This window comes from Aulonocara sp. 'chitande type north' Nkhata Bay, linkage group LG11 (assembly GCF_057382095.1).
Source record: "Aulonocara sp. 'chitande type north' Nkhata Bay isolate Kocher_YH1m ecotype deep benthic linkage group LG11, A_spYH_male_GT1.1, whole genome shotgun sequence".
In the NCBI taxonomy this organism is placed as follows: domain Eukaryota; kingdom Metazoa; phylum Chordata; class Actinopteri; order Cichliformes; family Cichlidae; genus Aulonocara; species Aulonocara sp. 'chitande type north' Nkhata Bay.
Genome location: NC_141354.1, coordinates 2,267,152 through 2,285,106, shown reverse-complemented (window position 1 = coordinate 2,285,106; position 17,955 = coordinate 2,267,152). Strand labels below are relative to the sequence as shown.

Sequence of the window (17,955 nt, the reverse complement as noted above, 5' to 3'; positions counted from 1 at the left end):
CCTTTAACCAGTTTGAGCTAATCTCTCTTTCTCAGCTGCATGAAACAGTCTGCAAGGTCAAGTCTACCAACTGTTCCACTGACGCTATCTCCTCTCGTCTTCTGAAGCAGGTCCTGGACTCAGTTGGACCTGTCCTTCTGGTCCTGATCAATGCCTGTCTCAGCTAAGGTGGTTTCCCAACACTTTTTAAGCATGCTGTTGTTCAACCTCTCCTCAAAAAGCCTAACCTGGACCCATCTATACTCTCTAATTATAAGCCCATCTCCAATCTGCCCTTTCTGTCCAAAGTACTGGAACGAGCTGTCCACAGGCAGCTCCAGTCATTTTTAGACAACAACAGTCTCTATGAGAAGTTTCAGTCTGGTTTTAGAGCTCGTCACAGCACTGAAACCGCCTTACTGAGAGTTTTTAATGATTTGCTTTTAACTGTAGACTCTGGTTGTGCTGCTGTCCTAGTAACCTTAGACCTGACAGCAGCCTTCGACACTGTTGATCACAACATACTGTTATCCCGCCTAGAACACTGTGTTGGTTTGAAAGGTACTGTCTTAAAGTTTTTCCAGTCCTACCTGGATAACAGGAGTTTTTTATTCACCTCGGTGAACTGTCATCTCCCAGAGCTCCTTTAACTTGTGGTGTACCTCAGGGGTCCATTCTAGGCTCCCTGCTGTTTACTCTGTATTTGCTCCCTCTGGGAGATGTGCTGCGCAAACATAATGTGTCCTTCCACACCTTTGCTAATGACATTCAGATCTACCTCCCTGTGAGGTTAGACTGTGAGGACTCTCTGCAGCTGTTATTCTCCTGTCTGTCTGACATTAAGACTTGGATGGCTCTTAACTTCCTACATCTAAATGAAACTAAAACTGAAGTCATTGTGTTTGGGCTTCCTAAAGACCCCAACCTTTCCTTTGATTTTATGGGACCCCTAACTTTCAAATGTACTTCCTCCATTAAGAGCCTCGGTGTTACTTTTGATAGTGCTTTTAAATTCGATAAACAAATCAGCTCCGTAATCAAGGGATCTTTTTATCATCCACGGATTTTAGCTAAAGTCAAGTCCTACCTGTGCAGGACCGATGTAGAAAGGGTGGTCCATTCTTTTATTACATCACGGCTGGACTACTGTAACTCCCTTTATGCTGGTTTAGATCGTTCCTGTCTGCATCGCCTCCAACTGGTGCAGAACGCTGCTGCTCGCATGCTGACCGGTTCCAAAAAGAGAGACCACATCACTCCGGTCCTCTGCTCTCTCCACTGGCTCCCAGTTGCTTTTAGGATTGATTTTAAAATTTTATTGTTGGTTTTTAAGGTTCTTAACGGTACTGCACCTCCTTACCTGGCAGAGCTTCTTAGCATTTACCGCCCCAGGAGATCTTTGAGGTCAGCAGACCTGATGCTTTTAGATGTTCCCATGGTACAGATTAAAGACTAGGGGAGAGAGGGCTTTTGCTGTGGCTGCACCCAGACTGCGGAACAGTTTACCTCCTCACATCAGATTCTCCACAAGCCTAGGAACTTTTAAAACTGCTCTTAAAACTCACCTCTTCTCATTGGCTTTTAGCAAGGTTTAACTTACTGTTTTAACTTATTGTTTTATCAGTGAGGTGTTTTATGTACTTGCGTTTTATTGTATTTTATATTTGTATTTTATTGTACAGCACTTTGGTCAGCCTCGGTTGTTTTTAAATGTGCTTTATAAATAAACTTGACTTGACTTGACTTGAAAGTCAACAGAGTTCTGACGTTTTGTCAGCCTGGCTATAATGCTAAAAAGAAACCTGAGGATGTTCCTATTTTCCTCAATCAGTTATGAATAGTAAGATATTCTAGCTTTATAAAGTGTTTTTATTTTATAGACCGGGGCAACCCTGGACAAGCGTGCCACATCTGGCATGCCAAGGGTTAACTAATGGCACGACCATAGCTGGACTAGCCATCCCAATGGTGATTTTTTCGTCTTTATGGGCCGATGGGGGGGTTTTCTGTAACGGTATAAACATTGAAAGATGGTGGATTGGCCAGATGCTGCCAGATGTGTAAAAATAACTCAGTTATTTGGTGGTGGCTATGGTGGAGCTTCCACAGAGGCCAGCAGGTGGATGAGGGACGGGGAGGCAGGAGAAGCAGAGACCTGAGGCGGACGCCGGTCCGAGTGTCAGGTGAACTGAACTTCAGGTAAGAAGTTATGACCTCCAGTCTATCTGGTCAGATATAAACCAAGTTTAGGTGGAGTTTATTTTCGCTGTGCTGACTTTTTACAGTCAGTTACAAAAACTCAATCATGAAATTGATCAATGATCAGCTGATCAGTATTTCTCTTGCAAGTCCTGTCTGTCTTGTTTGTTTAACACCCACTTTGCACCAGAAAAAGGAAACCAACGGATGCCGCGCTAAACAACAAGCAGCACATTTAAGCTTGATCAGCTGTTGTTAGAATTTATGTAATAATAATTTCTAGTTTCAACTGATGTTTGCTGGAGCCACAGCTGTAAAAGTTTGGTTATCTGGTGAGAGGGAAACATGAGGATGAAACCAGGAGATGTCCTTACTGAATCATCAGAGCTGAACAGGTGATGGAGAAACAGGTTTACCTTGTAGGTGACATGAATGAGCTGAAGGGAAGTTATGAACTGTTTCTGAGAGACTAATAACACCAGGATCCTTTTCTATGTAGCTGACAGCTGGTAACTGTGCAGGGGCGGGTCTAGCAAAGTGTTGCCAGGGGGCCAGGGAAAGGGGGGCACAAGGAAATACTTTTCTTCCTTATTCTAATTTAAAATCTCTCGCTTTTAATAAATAATTATCTGAATCTTACAACCAAAGTTTTTATCTTTAAAATGTGTAAAATGTATAGAAATCATACATATACCAACAAGACAGTGTACATCACTGTCACCACAGCGTTTTCATTCAAAGGCTTTATGGCTTTAATACCTGGTGGACCGGTCTCTAGTCAAAATGCCCGGGCCCTGGGCACAACACACAGTGAATTAATCTTAGAGGGTGCATTAAAAAATAAATGGCCGGGTCAGCGGTGCACATCACAAATCAGCTCGCATAGACACATTAGTTGTGCCGCTTCTTAATGACGGTAACCTGGGTCTGGGTGCAGTTCCCCCTCCTGGGGCAAGGGTACCTAGACCCGGGGCTTAGTGTACGCTTGGGGAGTGTGATTGTGTGTACAGTGTCTCTTCATGTCTGTCTCCACGTTGGGTGAGTGTTTAGTAATCGCATATGAGAGCATGAGGGTGGGAATGGATGTTTGTGTCTGTGTGTGCCTGTATGTCTGTGTCTATATGTCAGGTTGGGTATCAGACGCCAACTCTCTGGGGACATCTCAGGCCCTCCAAGGTTTGGAGGCCTATCTCCCCCACCACTTCCCCTGCCAGTGGCAGACACCCTCAGACATCGGTGAATCTTTGTGTCCGGGGATGGGCTCACTCCTTGGTGGCTGCTTATCGGGCCTGGAGCCTAGGGCTCGCTCGGGCCACTTCGGAGGTGGGGTGCCCCCGGCCTCTCGGCCTGGGGCTCGGTCACTCAGGCACAGCTGGCTGCCGGCGGAGCTCACAGGCGCGTCACTGCAACCCCCCCTGGCTTCTGCTCCGCGGCTGCTGAGTGAGCCCTCATCTGGGACTCTCCTCAGCTCTTTCTGGGACAGTGGCGCGGCTGCCCCTCTGTTGGTCTTCCTTGGTCTGTTGTGTTCTGGGGGCCTCTGGATGTCTGGAGTTTTGATCTGTGCCCCCCCCCACACCCTCTAGCAGATCATTACATGTAGGAACCTTTTAAAAACAAGCGCGTTCATGCTCACAGGTGTACACACGGGTGCTCACACACACAAACTACACCCTTTTTGGCTCCTACCTAGATCATCATGATGTTGTTTATTCTATTGCTCTAGTCTTCTTCTGCTTGTTTTCTTTCCCAACAGGTGATCCAGGAAAAGAAAAAGAGAGAAAAAAAAAAAAAAAAAAAAAAAACCCAAAAAACCCAAAAAACCAGACAAAGACGATGAAACAGATTTCCATTGTCTTTTCTCCTTTTTCTTTCCCTCTCCTTCTGTTAACTTTCTTCTGAACTTTTCTTCTTGTTTTTCTTTCCCGTCCCCGAGTCCAGTCTGGCCTGATTACAATAACTTAGAATAAAAATAACTAATAAAGATCAAATAAATAAACAAAGACACAGCCTCACATGCAGGCACTACAGAGGGAACAGAGACGTGGGACCAGGGCAGACACAAACACTGACTGAACACGGGGATATAGGAACTAAGGATACATAGAGACGCGAACTAGACAAGGGGATGCAGGTGATAGGGGAGACAGAGCAACTAAAGAAGACAGAGACATAAGCCATAAGACGGAACTCAAAGAAACCAAAAACTAGAAATTATAAATAATAACATAAACTCAAAAACCCTGGGTCGACGACCCAGGCATCCTAACAGTACCCCCCCTTAAGGGCTGGCTTCCAGACAGCCCAAACCAAAACATCAAAGTCAAAAAAAACCAAAACAACCCAACCAGGGTGGGCAGCGGGGGAAACAGGATGGAGGGCTAGAAACAAAACAAGGAGCCAGAAACAACAAAACAAAAAAAAGTGCAAAACACTGGAGCCCGGAAAGCAACAGAACAAAACACAGAAACAAAGTCCAAAACAACAGCACCAAGGCCCAGTCAAAGTCCAAAAGCAAACAAACAAAAGAGCTCACGAAAGGCGCAGAGGCCCAGGCAATAGTCTCAAAAAAGTTCAGGGGGCCGGCCCGGAGGCTGACGGCACAACAGTCCAAACCCGGGTAGGTCAGGGGGGCGGCCCGGAGGCTGATGGTCCAAGAGCCCAGAAAACAGTTCAGGAGGCCGGCCGGGCGGAAGGCACCGACGGCGGCGGAGCAGGTCAGGAGGCCGGCCGGGCAGGAGGCACTGGCGGTGGAGCAGGTCAGGAGGCCGGCCGGGTGGGAGGCAGCGGCATAGTTCAGGGGGCTGTCCATGACGGCAACGACGTCCAGTCATCGGCCGGACAGAACGTGCAGGACAAGCAGGCCGGACAGGACGTGCAGGCCGGACAGGAAGAGCAGGCCGGACAGGACGAGCAGGCCGGACAGGACGTGCAGGACGTGCAGGAACAGACAGCAGGGAGACCTCAGGAGCAGACGAAGCTGAACACTCGGAGGCTGGACCAGGCGGAGCTGCAGAGGCCGAAGCCGGATCAGGCTGAGGCGAAGCAGGAACAGAGGCTGAGGCTGAAGCCGGACCAGGCGAAGCTGCAGAAGCTGAGGCCGGACCAGGCGGAGCTGCAGAGGCTTGGGCCGGACCAGGCGGAGCTGCAGAGGCTTGGGCCGGACCAGGCGGAGCAGCAGACTCGGAGGCCGGACCAGGCGGAGCTGCAGACTCGGAGGCCGGACCAGGCGGAGCTGCAGACTCGGAGGCCGGACCAGGCGGAACTGCAGAAGCTGAGGCCGGACCAGGCGGGACTGCAGAAGCTGAGGCCGAAGCCGGACCAGGCGAAGCACAGGCTGAGGCCGAAGCTGGACCAGGCGGAGGCGAAGCAGGAACAGAGGCCGAGGCTGAAGCCGGACCAGGCGAAGCAGAAGCCGAAGCCGGACCAGGCGAAGCAGAAGCCGAGGCAGAAGCTAATGGCGGCTGGACGGGCTCCTCGGGCCCTCCAGCTGACGAGGCGTGAGGCTGAACGGGCTCCTCGGGCCCTCCAGCTGACGAGGCGTGAGGCTGAACGGGCTCCTCGGGCCCTCCAGCTGACGAGGCGTGAGGCTGAACGGGCTCCTCGGGCCCTCCAGCTGACGAGGCGTGAGGCTGAACGGGCTCCTCGGACCCTCCAGCTGACGAGGCGTGAGGCTGAACGGGCTCCTCGGACCCTCCAGCAGGAAGAGACGGCTGAAGCGATTCCTCGGACCCTCCAGCGGAGACAGGTGGCTGAAGCGATTCCTCGGACCCTCCAGCGGAAACAGGTGGCTGAAGCGATTCCTCGGACCCTCCAGCGGAAACAGGTGGCTGAAGCGGTTCCTCGGACCCTCCAGCGGAGACAGGTGGCTGAAGCGGTTCCTCGGACCCTCCAGCAGGAAGAGATGGCTGAAGCAGTTCTCCAGAACCCCCAGCAGGAACAACAGGTGGCTGAACGGGCCCCTCGGAGCCTCCAGCAGAGACAGGTGGCTGAACAGGCCCCTCGGACCCTCCAGCAGAACCAGATTGCAGAACAGATGAAGTGGGTGTGATGTCAAAATGTCCAGAGTCAAAATGCTCAACAGTTCTGTTGTGGCGGCGGCCAGAATGCCGTTTCCTTCGGGATGAGGAAACAGAAACCGGTGGAGAAAAAGAGACCTCCTCCTCATCCTCTGACCACATAGCTGCCAGGAAAAAGGCAGGTGAATGAGAACCCAGCTGGTGTGGGGAGGGAGAGGAAGTCCATGGCAGTGTTGAAACAGAAGGAGAGTGTGCGTTGTCCTGGAGTAACGGTGGGGAAGATGTAGAGAGAGAGAGAGCAAGCTCACCAGCCTTGACTTGCTCTCTCCAGGCAGTAATGGTGTCGTCCAACTTAGTGTCCTTAGCAAACTGGCTAAGCCGGGGGTTAAACCGAATGATGGCCTCCACCGCACTCAGCCCCACTGCCATGGTCCTCAAGTCAGGGGACTGGGCGATGCGGTCAAGCAGGCTCACCATCCGCTCCATCTCAGTGTTGTACTCCGAGGAAAAAGAGTCTGCGGGGTCCATGTTCTGGTCGCGATCTTCTGTTAGGTATGGCTGTGTGCAGGCAGGAATAGGACCCAAGGTGCAGACTCTGGAGACAGACGTGAACTCAAAAAGGCTTTAATTTAAGACTCAAAATATAACATGACTGAAAAAACTCAAAACAAACTTAAACTAGAAAAATGACAAAACACACAGCAAAGTAAACGGTAGATCGTGACACGGACACAGAGAAACACAGGGCTTAAATACACAGAGGGAGCAATCAGGGAATGAGTAACAGGAGGGAAACACAGCTGGGACAAATCAGAACTGACGAGACCAAAGAAGCGTAAACTGAACACACTGAGAAAAGACAGAGACCTTCAAAGTAAAACAGGAAACACATAACACAGACTGAACAAAGACACAGCCTCACATGCAGGCACTACAGAGGGAACAGAGACGTGGGACCAGGGCAGACACAAACACTGACTGAACACGGGGATATAGGAACTAAGGATACATAGAGACGCGAACTAGACAAGGGGATGCAGGTGATAGGGGAGACAGAGCAACTAAAGAAGACAGAGACATAAGCCATAAGACGGAACTCAAAGAAACCAAAAACTAGAAATTATAAATAATAACATAAACTCAAAAACCCTGGGTCGACGACCCAGGCATCCTAACAATAAACTATGACAATCAAGTGGACCAGTATAGCAAAAGGCCCACTTGGGAAAGTAAATCTGTTGGGCATTTGTCTTGGCCTTCAGACAATAATTCTGATTGCTACAGTGCCAGACAGGACACACACACACAAAAAAAAAAAAAAGACGGTATCTTAGCTAACAACCCCAACTACCAGATTCAACTTGTAATTGGCTAAAAATAACTTAGCCTAGCGGTGAGAGGGACGTTGCTATCTGGCAGTTTTTTCAAGCGATCTTGAAATTTCCACGTTCCAACACTTCAAATGCTTCAGCAGCTGTTGGCTCAGCGCAGCATCAGCACCACGGAAATGAACAGATACATTCGAAGACTCAAGACAGAATTCACAATGTGTTTTCAGGACTTTCAGGTGTATGAACCAATGTTTCTTTTCTGATCAAACCAGAAAAGCTTTAATGAGCAGCTGGATTTGTCTCGCATTAACTGGCCCGACACAGAGGACATCGAAATGCAAGTGATTGAACTGAACAGCTCGACTCTGTGGGGTCAAAGTTTGCAGAACTACGAGCGCAGCTGGAATCCACAGCTGTGCGTGTTCATGGAGCTGCATTTTCACCTGCTGGACATCACTACCTGACAGGTTTAACTGTCTTCAGAACATTGCAGAGGCCTTATTGACAGTGTTTGGCTCTACATGTCTGTGTGAGCAGGTTTTCTCTCACATGAGTCCTCAGGCAGCCTCTGAATGCTGGACACTCGGAGACCTGTGTCTCTGAGTGGGAGACCAGAGATCACATTAACACGTGTGTCTCTGTATTAACAAACATGTCATATTGGCCCAGTTTATTTTTCTTATCATTGTTGTGAGGAGACCATAAATACCATTTGTATTTTCTGTTGTGCAGTTCATTTGCTGTTATGGACAAAAAGTCTTTTTTTGTTTCAGAATAGCTGATAACTATTCGCTGACAGCTGCCAACATCTGTGCACAAATATAATTCTATGAAGTGGTTCTATGTAGTGTGTAACTGTTAATATAGAGCGTTATTAAATGTATTGCTAATGCAATCATATGGCACACTAACTTCTGAGGAAATTTTAGACGGCACTCAACATCAGAAAGGTTTCCGACCCCTGTTATAGGCTAACAAACTAATTTTTCAGGCCAAATGAAGATCTTCTAAAGCGCAACACCATTTCCTCTCCAGGATGTGTTATCTGCTTTTAGGTGTGTGTTTGTGACTTAAAGCAGGAAGTCAAGCAACTCTGATGTGTTGCCTTCTTTTTCAGAGAAGCCACAGTATTCAGGGTCACACTCAGTGATGATGTAACAGTATTAACAACCTCTATGGGAGTACAGTTTAGGCAGCCATTCTGCTTTGTTTTGGCACATGGCATTGATGACTATAACAATAAAGGAATCTCTTCCTTAAGCTTAGTTACAGCAAAGGTCAGAAAGACGAAAGCTATGTGCTCCACTTCCTAAAGAAGGTGAACTCCTTTACTGTGTGCAGCACAATGCTCGAGATTTTCTATTAATCTGCTGTGTCGAGTGCAGTTTACTTTGCTTCGGTCTGCTGGAGGAGCGGCATCAGAGCTAATGACATCAACAAACTGAATAAACTATCAGAAAAGCTGACTGTGGACCCATTTAAAGCTATGGTAGAGAGGAGGTCACTGATCAAACATCCATCAGAGCTAATCCTGATGATCCTCTGCATCACTTAATGTACAGACACCTTTACTAATAGGCTGATTCAGCTCTGCTATCACATCATCATTAGTATCATTATTATTAATTCTCTAACAAAAGAATCAAGTATCTGGAACAAATAAAGTTTTTTGTTAGTTGTGGGAGTTCAGTTAGGTATACTGTGCAAGCCGTACTTTAACTATAGCTCTATGTCGGCCATATTGGAGCTGTCACTGACTCTAGTCACGCTGAAAAAACTAGATTGTTGTTTATTTTTAGGCTCATTCAGTCAGAAAATGTTCATTCCAAGGGTAAACTTCTTCCTCACTTTACTGTAATAACACAAGCTTGTTCAATGAACCACAAAACATGAAAAAAAGTAGAGAAATGGTGATAAACATGGATGGGAGTGACTCATCCACAGTTCTAAGAGTTAATTTGTCCTTTGGATTTTGTAATTTGGACACTTTGTACATGGACACTGCTGACATGTACAAATATGTCATGGCAGAGTGATTAGAGCTTTCCCAACAAATCAAACCCTTAAAAATGAGCCTGCATAAAAATAAAAAGTAAATAAAAATGGAAGTCCAGTTAACAACCAGTTACAGAGTCATTAAATTTCCACTCATAAGCTGTACAACCTCCCAGTATGCAGAATGCCTCCCTTTGGGCCGCTAGGTGCCTTGCTCTTGTTTAGTGAGGTTAATGATGTAGAAATTGAGGTGATTACTTGGAGTGTGGTATGTTCCCTGGCCTGGGAAAACTCAGCTCCACCACCTGTTACCTTGGTCATGGCCTCCTCTCCCACAGCTGGTCTGTGGAGGATAACACCAGCATAACTGGCTTCCCACTGCAGCAGTTGGAGGTTAAATGGATTCCACCCCGCCGCTCTCTTATCATAACTGTCTGCCATTCTGTCAGAGTAGACCACAAATGCAATTCCCTTACCCTGGGGTAGACCAAGCAAGGCATCTGTTACACTTAATAAAGTGCTGACCTAAATTTAACTCTGCTCTCTGCCATTTTTGTGGTCCACACAGGCTGAAGAACCAGAGACAGGGGCTTCCTTTGTTTAGGTGTGTTGTCTGAAGTGCTGGTAAATTCATTTAAGTAGAGAAAGCAGAAATAAAATTTACTTTTTGAGCACTTTCTGCTGAATTATAAGCAAATAAGCCAATTTACCATCAATCCTACAAAGATGAAAAATTAATCATTGCAAAAGGAAGTTTTAAAATTCCTCCCTTTTCACTTGACACGCTCTAATAGGAGACCAACCTCCTATTAGAGCATGTCCATCCAAACCCACTGGCCTTTGATGTTAATGACTGAAGAGGACTGATAGACTGTAGAAATCATTCTTCTTCAAGTCATTTAGTCTCATTTTCATCTTTAAACCTAGAAAAGAGAGGGAAAAAAGGCTTGACACTTCAATGCTGTTATTTCACTTGTTGAGTCACTACCATCAAACAAAACAGAATAATTCAGGTTTGCTTTGAAAAAAAAGTTTTAGAATTTAAAGAAGATTTAATGTGTGAACAAATGTGCAGCAGTTGTCTACTTTGATTCAGATGCCATTGCAAAAACTGGATGGATTGCCGTGTTATTTGGTTAGATGTTCCTCATAGGTTGAACTGCAGACTCCTTTGCTTGTCCCTTGAATTCTTCATATGACCTGCACTCAATCTACAGCAGGCGGTGCTGGACCAAGGCCAGGAAGATGGTGAAGGACCTCAGCCATCCCAACAACAGACTGTTCTCTCTGCTGAGGTCAGGAAAGCGATTCCGCTCCCTGAAGACCAACACAGAGAGACTGAGGAGGAGCTTCTTCCCGCAGGCGATACGGTCTCTCAATCACACCACCACACAGTCCTGACCCACACTTACAGTTCTTACACACACTGGACTTTCTGGACATTGTTTTCACTTCATTACTTAAATCACGCTGCTGTTATTGTGTATATATTTATTTATATTTCTTCATACATTCTTATATAGTTCTATATTGTGTATTTTGTTGTACAGTTATTTTATTTTCAACTTTAATTTATATATTTTATCTTATTCTCCCAGTTAAATTTACCCTTCATTCTAATTTGTGTTCTACAGTTATTTCATTTTTAACCTTAATTTATATTTTATTCCTTCCTAGTTAAATTTACCCTTTTTAATTTTTCATATTTATTTCCTATCTTATTCATAGCCTTTTCCTTTTTTGTTTTCTTTAGGTCACGAGCAGTTGTCCAAGCATTTCACTGCATATCGTACTGTGTATGACTGTGTACGTGACAAATAAAATTTGAATTTGATTTGAATTTGATATTGGAACCAATGGCTTAAATCTTTTAATTGTCCTGTGAAATACTTTGACATTTATGGATTGTACTGGAACAGTGTTGGGAAGGTTACTTTTAAAATGTATTCCACTACAGATTACAGATTACATGCTCCAAAATGTATTTTGTAACGTATTCTGTTACGTTTCTCAATGAGAGTAATGTATTCTGAATACTTTGGATTACTTAACATATTAGCATGCTTTTTACAACTACATGAATGTACTATTGCTGTGTGATTTATTACTGAAGGTTACTCTCCATACCAACACCAACTAGATGTTTAAATCTTAATATAAATGAGTAACAGTAGGTGGACATTAGGTAAGGCTGCACTTTTTGCAGCGATCTCGTATAGAAACTATTCTGCGCGTATATAAAACAGGTCCGCGGCTCTGAACTGTAGTAAAGGGACCTCTGGCTGATACGTCGGGTTCGTGTCGGGCTCGTAGCTGAAAACTAGCTTTACTTTGTTGTCTGGGTCAACTTTGCTAGCGAGAGACAGAGAGAGGCGTTGAAAGGCTGCTGCAACCAAACTTATTGTTTCAGAGGAAAACATGAACACAGTGTACAGTCGAGTCTTAATAGCTTACTTACAGCTGGGCTCGTCAGGCACTCTGTTTGGCTGCAGTGGTTATTATTATTTTTACATGCTTCCAGCTCCATGTAATCCATTTATTTCAGCAAAGTAACTGTATTCTGAATACCACCTTTTTAAACGGTAACTGTAATGGAATACAGTTACTCATATATTGTATTTTAAATACGTAACGCCAGAACATGTATTCCATTACTCGCCAATGATGGAACAAAAAATAAGGCATATTATGCCTTTCACTGGTATAATACAATAAAAAAACTGTCTAAAAGTACATAAAGCTTGACCCTTTGGCTCAAAGGGATTACTTGTCAATATCCTGACTTGATTGTACATGAGGTACCGTTGCCCCTCTGAAGTCAAACTCCCCATCAATAACAGCCTCTGGCAATCAATGAAGAAAGAAAGTCAAAAAAATTCAATTTGCCCTGCAAAGGGTTAGAGTTATAGGTTATGACCTATGATAATGTAGATGTCAGGGGTCACAACAACAACAGCAACAACATAATGTTAGGGTTAAGGATTGGTTTAATATTACTTTGGCCACTTTTTATGAGATTTTCATCTGTCTGGAGTAGCTGAAATGTTAAATGCTTGTAACAGAAACCGTAAAGCCTAATTGCAGGATTTCATTCAAAGTGTGGCTCAAATATCTATTTGGGACTTCTCTAAGCCTAATGATTGCTCTGGGTATAAGTAGGGTTTTTTATGATCAACATCTATTAAATACCCATTTATTATACACACTATACTGTTTGACAAATCTGTGTGACTGATGTGCAGTATTAGTATTGCTCAGTGGTACTGATACTGAGTGGTACTTTTCTGGGTATGCAACTACTAAGAGCGGCTCCTCATTTTTAACAGTTACCTAAAAGCCTGATCCTGGCATTTACCCTTCATCCCTTCATGTATTCTTGACTGCAAAGAGAGGAGAAAGTGAGAGAAACCTGCAAAGGACAAAGATCAGGGCCAAAGAGCTTCTGCTCTCCTGTGTAGATTTACTGATCTGTCACGACTTTATGTGGTTGAAATGGAAAAGAGAATTGGGCTATGTTTACAGCACCATAAACCTTTCTTTTAAAACCAAGGACTTGGCCACCCTGAAACTGTAGCGTAACACCCATAAAACTGAGGCTAACACTGTCTTTTAAATCTGATGAAACATTTATCGATTCTTTTTAGATCTTGTTTTATTTGCTCTTCTTTTCCCACCTCTGGGTTAATAGAAGCAAATCACAGGACAGCAGAGATACTGAGGCTCGTGAAGGTTTGAACACACGCACGCAGACACACACACACACACACACACACACACACACACACACACACACACACACACACACACACACACACACACACACGAAGGGGAGCTATTATCAGAAAATCAACTTCATTTTGATGGCTTCACTTCATTTAACCAAAGAGCATCCACGAGAACCATTGGGAACTGATTTAGGGTTAGGGGTGGGCTTTTGGTTAAGATGACATCCACCCCCTTTTTTCTACGAGACCCCATACACACCCATGTTAAATGTTCACGTTTACAGCATAAAAACTGTTAGCAGTCTGGAAAAAATAAACCATATTTATTTTTATATGGATATTTTCCTCTTAAAAACAGTTGTACAATTATTAAAGGCTCTTCCCATACATATGTTTCCCACAAGCTTCAGTGTCTCATTTTTGTGACACATCTTTTTCCAGTGGTGGTCTCTCAGAAACTTCCCTCCACCTTTTTTGCATGCATTGCATGCTGCCTTTAATTCTTTCTTGGTCCATTCTGTCTGAATAACCAAGGAGACACAATAGAACTGTCTGGGGAGGTTTGTTATGAGAAAGAGAGATGCAGGATCGGGCTGTTAATTTCAAGAATTTTAGAACGAGCTTTACTGCTTGAGATAATTTACATCCCTGGGTCTTCCTGCCCTCACTCTCATTTTATTGTTGCATCTTCATAGACATATATTTCATGATGCTGACACTAATAGCACAGCTATGGCTGGAGTTCCTGCAGCGAGCTGATGGCCCACTGTTGTTTTCTTCTATTAGACGGCCTTTTTTATTTGAAAAAGCTGGCTGGTTTTATGGATGATTGTTCTATGTGGAATTAATATTGGCAATGTGACATAAAGAAGTAAATACAGATAATGGACAAATACAAATTCTTCACTTAAAAGTATACGATTATTTACTTTAGCATGCTCTGCATTACAGGGAATAAAAGGAGGCGCTCTCTTCCCTCCTTCACCTTTTGTTAAGCCTTTCACTCTTCACTTCCATCCAACAATGAATAAATTCAGTTCCTCAATAGACCAACGGTTCCTTTCATTAAGTATGAGTCATGTAATTTAGATTAGTACTCAAGCACATCAGTGGGCAGTGCTTGCTTCCTTATTTGCTCAAAAGAAAGGAAATTAGGAAGCCATTGCAGTCCATCTGTCCATTTATCTGTTGCACTATTTCACATGCTCTTTACAGGATTTGGACAAACTTCAGGGAATTATCTGTATCATTGTTTCATTCCAGCAACTGCTAAACAATAAACCATGAGGGGTGTGGTGACATTTGTGTAATTATCTGAGTCATATAGCTGCTCTGATGCCCACTGTACACTAAAATACTTACAAAAGAAGTGTGACACCGTCTCTCACCTAAAGAAAAGCTATAAGATTTTGCAAGTCTAATTATTTTCAGACCACAGATTATTTCCATCATGCTCCAGCTGAAAAAAAAAATAGATGAAGACAGAACAGAAACAGAAAAGAATGTAGTGATTGAACAACAAAATTTACCTCCATACCTCCACTGATTGCATTACTGGAGAGCTGCAGATACAAAGCTCAGGAACCAAGCTGAGTATTTTTCCCCTGTCTGGGTGATAGACATCATCCATGCTGTCACCTACTGAACAGCGTCGGCTGATATTGCCGTTTGTGGTTTTGCTTCAGGTAGGGGCCAAGGTACTGATAGTGATACAGTGATAGCACCAATGGCACCAGACTTTTCTAGTAAGGCTTTATTATATTCTCTTTGTTTGGTCCCTTATGTGAATGAAACATGAAGTGCTCTCCAAAAGTAAATTTTCATTCTTCTGTGGGCAGGCCTTTCAACTTGAGATCAAAACACAACAATGAGCCAAAAGTCTATACGGCCTTTTCCTTTGCTTCAGACGATTCATATACACATCTATTTTGTTACCATATTAGTCTTGAGGCCCCTTTTATTGATTTATTAATGTGAGTCAACAGATGGACGTCAAACAGAATTGCAGATAGTGTTGCAATAAGGTCTGAAAAGTGATTACTATTTTAAACGCAAAGTAGATGTGGATGAACAACTATATGTCAGAGTCAGTACATAAAGAAAAGTCTGAAAGCTACTTATTTGTTTAAACAAAATATTTAATTTACTGTCTCTGCCAGCCTTAAAAGTAGTGACTCACTCAACACAGAGAGCCAAAAAATAAAAAATAAAAAATCAGTCTAATGCCACTTTATTTTGTGGAAAAAAAAAACTTGTTAGAGGAAGTTTTCAAGAATATGAGTCTTCCTTATTCAGAAAAAACACTGGAAGCCTGGGGATTGTCTACAGGAACATCAGGATACACAAGAAGACAAGACTCTTGTTTATGACAAGCCTTTTCTGTTTTCTGTCTTTAGAAATTCCTGGATAGGAGACTCTTATTTACCATCATAAACAGATATATCTCTATCAGTCGAGACAACCCTGGACATCTCGATTCTTTAGCAAGGGCAGTGATATTCTCAGAAGCAAATTCTCAGCACAATTCATCCCTAAAGGCCATGCTGGAGTAGATCTGTAATGTAAATCATTTAGTTTTAGTGGTGGGCCTGATATATTAATTTTTTATCCACAGTATCCAAAGTATGAAAAAGAAACCGTTGTTTCATATGTGCCTTAAGTTAAACATGGTACATTTTCACAGTTTATCAAAGAGTTAAAGGTAAGCAGCTCACAAAGGACATAAGTAAACACTGCCATGGAGTATATTGCTGTATACAGACTATGACTAACATATCATAAAATAATAGCCCTGGGTGACAATACAGAGCTTTTGTTTATAATTATCTTCATTAGTACTTTTGTGAGCAGGTATTTTTCACTGTAATCAGTATGCAAATGTGACAGCAGTTCAAAATGAAGTAATATAATTTGTTCCAGAAAGGTTGATTAGGACATTAATTATTGTGTGTTGTACTAAATAAAGGAGTCTAAATTGGGATGTAATTATGAGCAGTCCCATAATAAAGTGTTTTAATGACAGTGGATATATTTTGGCAATAGTTTTTGAATGTACGACATAATTATACTATGCAAATATTAAAGAGACGACTCGTTTGCACCGAACACAAACTCAGGATAACTTTTTTTTTTGCATAAACATGGTCAGTCTGGTTTAACCATCCCAGGCCAAGCCATTTACACAGCTCACAGCAGTTTATGCTGATATGATCCTGAAAGGCAACAGGGCTCAGCAAGATTTTCCTAGAGACGACATAAGAGAGCAACATGAGACTCAAACGAGACTTCCACGAGGGCTGAGATGTTTGGCCGATACTGCCTGTTTGGGCCCATTCACAACTCGTGGACAAAATTAAGTCAAAGTTTAGTCGTGGATATTTTCCTGGTTATCATTTTGAACTATTTGAATATGGTTTATACTTGCCTGCTATGCTACACCCCCCATCCCACACCAGCGTGTTTTCCAGCACGAGGCCAGTCTGCGAGGACCGAAGGACGAGGACGTCCGGGTCGGTACTCTGCTCCACAGCCATGGCGGCGTAGTCCACACCAACATAAACTGGGGAGACCAGTGCGCGGGACAGACAGTCAGCGACCAGGTAGGAATTACCAGCCACATGCTGAATGTCCATAGTAAACTCCAATATGGCCGCCAACTGAAGCTACTGGTGCGTGCTCCAAGGATCGGGAACCTTGGACATAGCAAAGGTCAGAGGCTTATGATCAGCGTATGCGGTAAAACTGCGACCCTCAAGGAAAACTCTAAAATGTTGCGTCGCGATGGGCACTATTCCAACACGGCGCCCACTGCTACATCTGATGCGTCGGTGGTCAATGCGATCTCCGCTGACGGGAATGGGTGGGCCAGCAGATCAGCGTTGGCCAGCGCTGACTTCGCCGCAGAAAACGCATGGAAGCAGTCTGGGGACCATTCAACAGTCGGCGGCCCGGGTAAAACAGGGCAGCGAAAAGGACGACAGAACGTCAATCAAACGTCTGTGAGCAACATCGACTAACAGCCCGTGAGCACAAAGAAAATCGGTGCCTAAGATAGGTACCGAGCTGGCAGCAACAACAAAGTTTCACTGGAATTCCTGGCCGTGGAAACTAACAGTCAATAACCTTTCCCCATAAGTTGCAATGGGATAACCGTTAGCCGCAGTCAACTGTGGTCCGTGGCCTGCCACTAAACTGTCTGCAGCGGTGGGCGGGATGAGGCTCTTCTGGGAGCCAGAGTTCACCAGAAAACAGCGCCCAGAGCGTGAGTCTTCAATGAAGAGCAGACTTTCCATATCGTCAGTGACCGCAGCCACTACGGCGCGGTGACAGTCCCGTTTCCCTGAGCTGAAAAAAGAGCAGGGTGGCAGGCAGCGACAGGACAACATGTTCTCCATGAGCTCAAGAGCCGTGCCTCCGCCCAGGCGCTTCTTAGCGCGCTCCACACTGGAGAGGGTGTATCGCCACAGGAGTAGGTCCTTAAGGGCAACATATTTCCCGTGCGCAGGCGGATCCCGGAGGAGAGCCATTGCACGGCGGGTGGCTAGCGGGTCGAGCGATGCCACTAAATGATGAAATTTCGTGTCGTCAGCTGAGATGCCGTGGAGAGCAAACTGAGCCTCCACGTGGACAAACCATGACGAGGGGTCGTGGAGCCAGAAGTCTGGCAAGTGGAGCGCCTTGGCAAACGTAGCCACAGCCGGAGGCAAAGGG

The 17,955-nt window shown here is 44.6% G+C and overlaps 1 protein-coding gene across 1 annotated transcript; it reads right to left on the bottom strand.

The window, feature by feature from the left end:
• Positions 1-5,139: 5,139 nt before the first annotated feature.
• On the bottom strand, positions 5,140-6,722 carry LOC147318297 (uncharacterized). Its single transcript, XM_086310132.1, has 3 exons — positions 6,258-6,722; positions 5,908-6,137; positions 5,140-5,185 (listed from the first exon to the last, which is right to left on the bottom strand). Exons 1-3 carry the CDS (start codon positions 6,720-6,722, stop codon positions 5,140-5,142), a joined length of 741 nt encoding a protein of 246 aa, XP_086166258.1.
• Positions 6,723-17,955: the final 11,233 nt, after the last annotated feature.

Excerpts from the sequence above, each read along its gene's own strand:
- LOC147318297 (XM_086310132.1), bottom strand. The coding sequence starts at position 6,722 with ATGGACCCCGCAGACTCTTTTTCCTCGGAGTACAACACTGAGATGGAG. Across the intron at positions 6,138-6,257 it reads GCCGCCGCCACAACAGAACT|GGGCCCGTTCAGCCACCTGT; the intron begins GTTGAGCATTTT and ends GGAGGCTCCGAG. Across the intron at positions 5,186-5,907 it reads CCACCTGTCTCCGCTGGAGG|CTCCGCCTGGTCCAGCCTCC; the intron begins GTCCGAGGAATC and ends CGGCCTCTGCAG.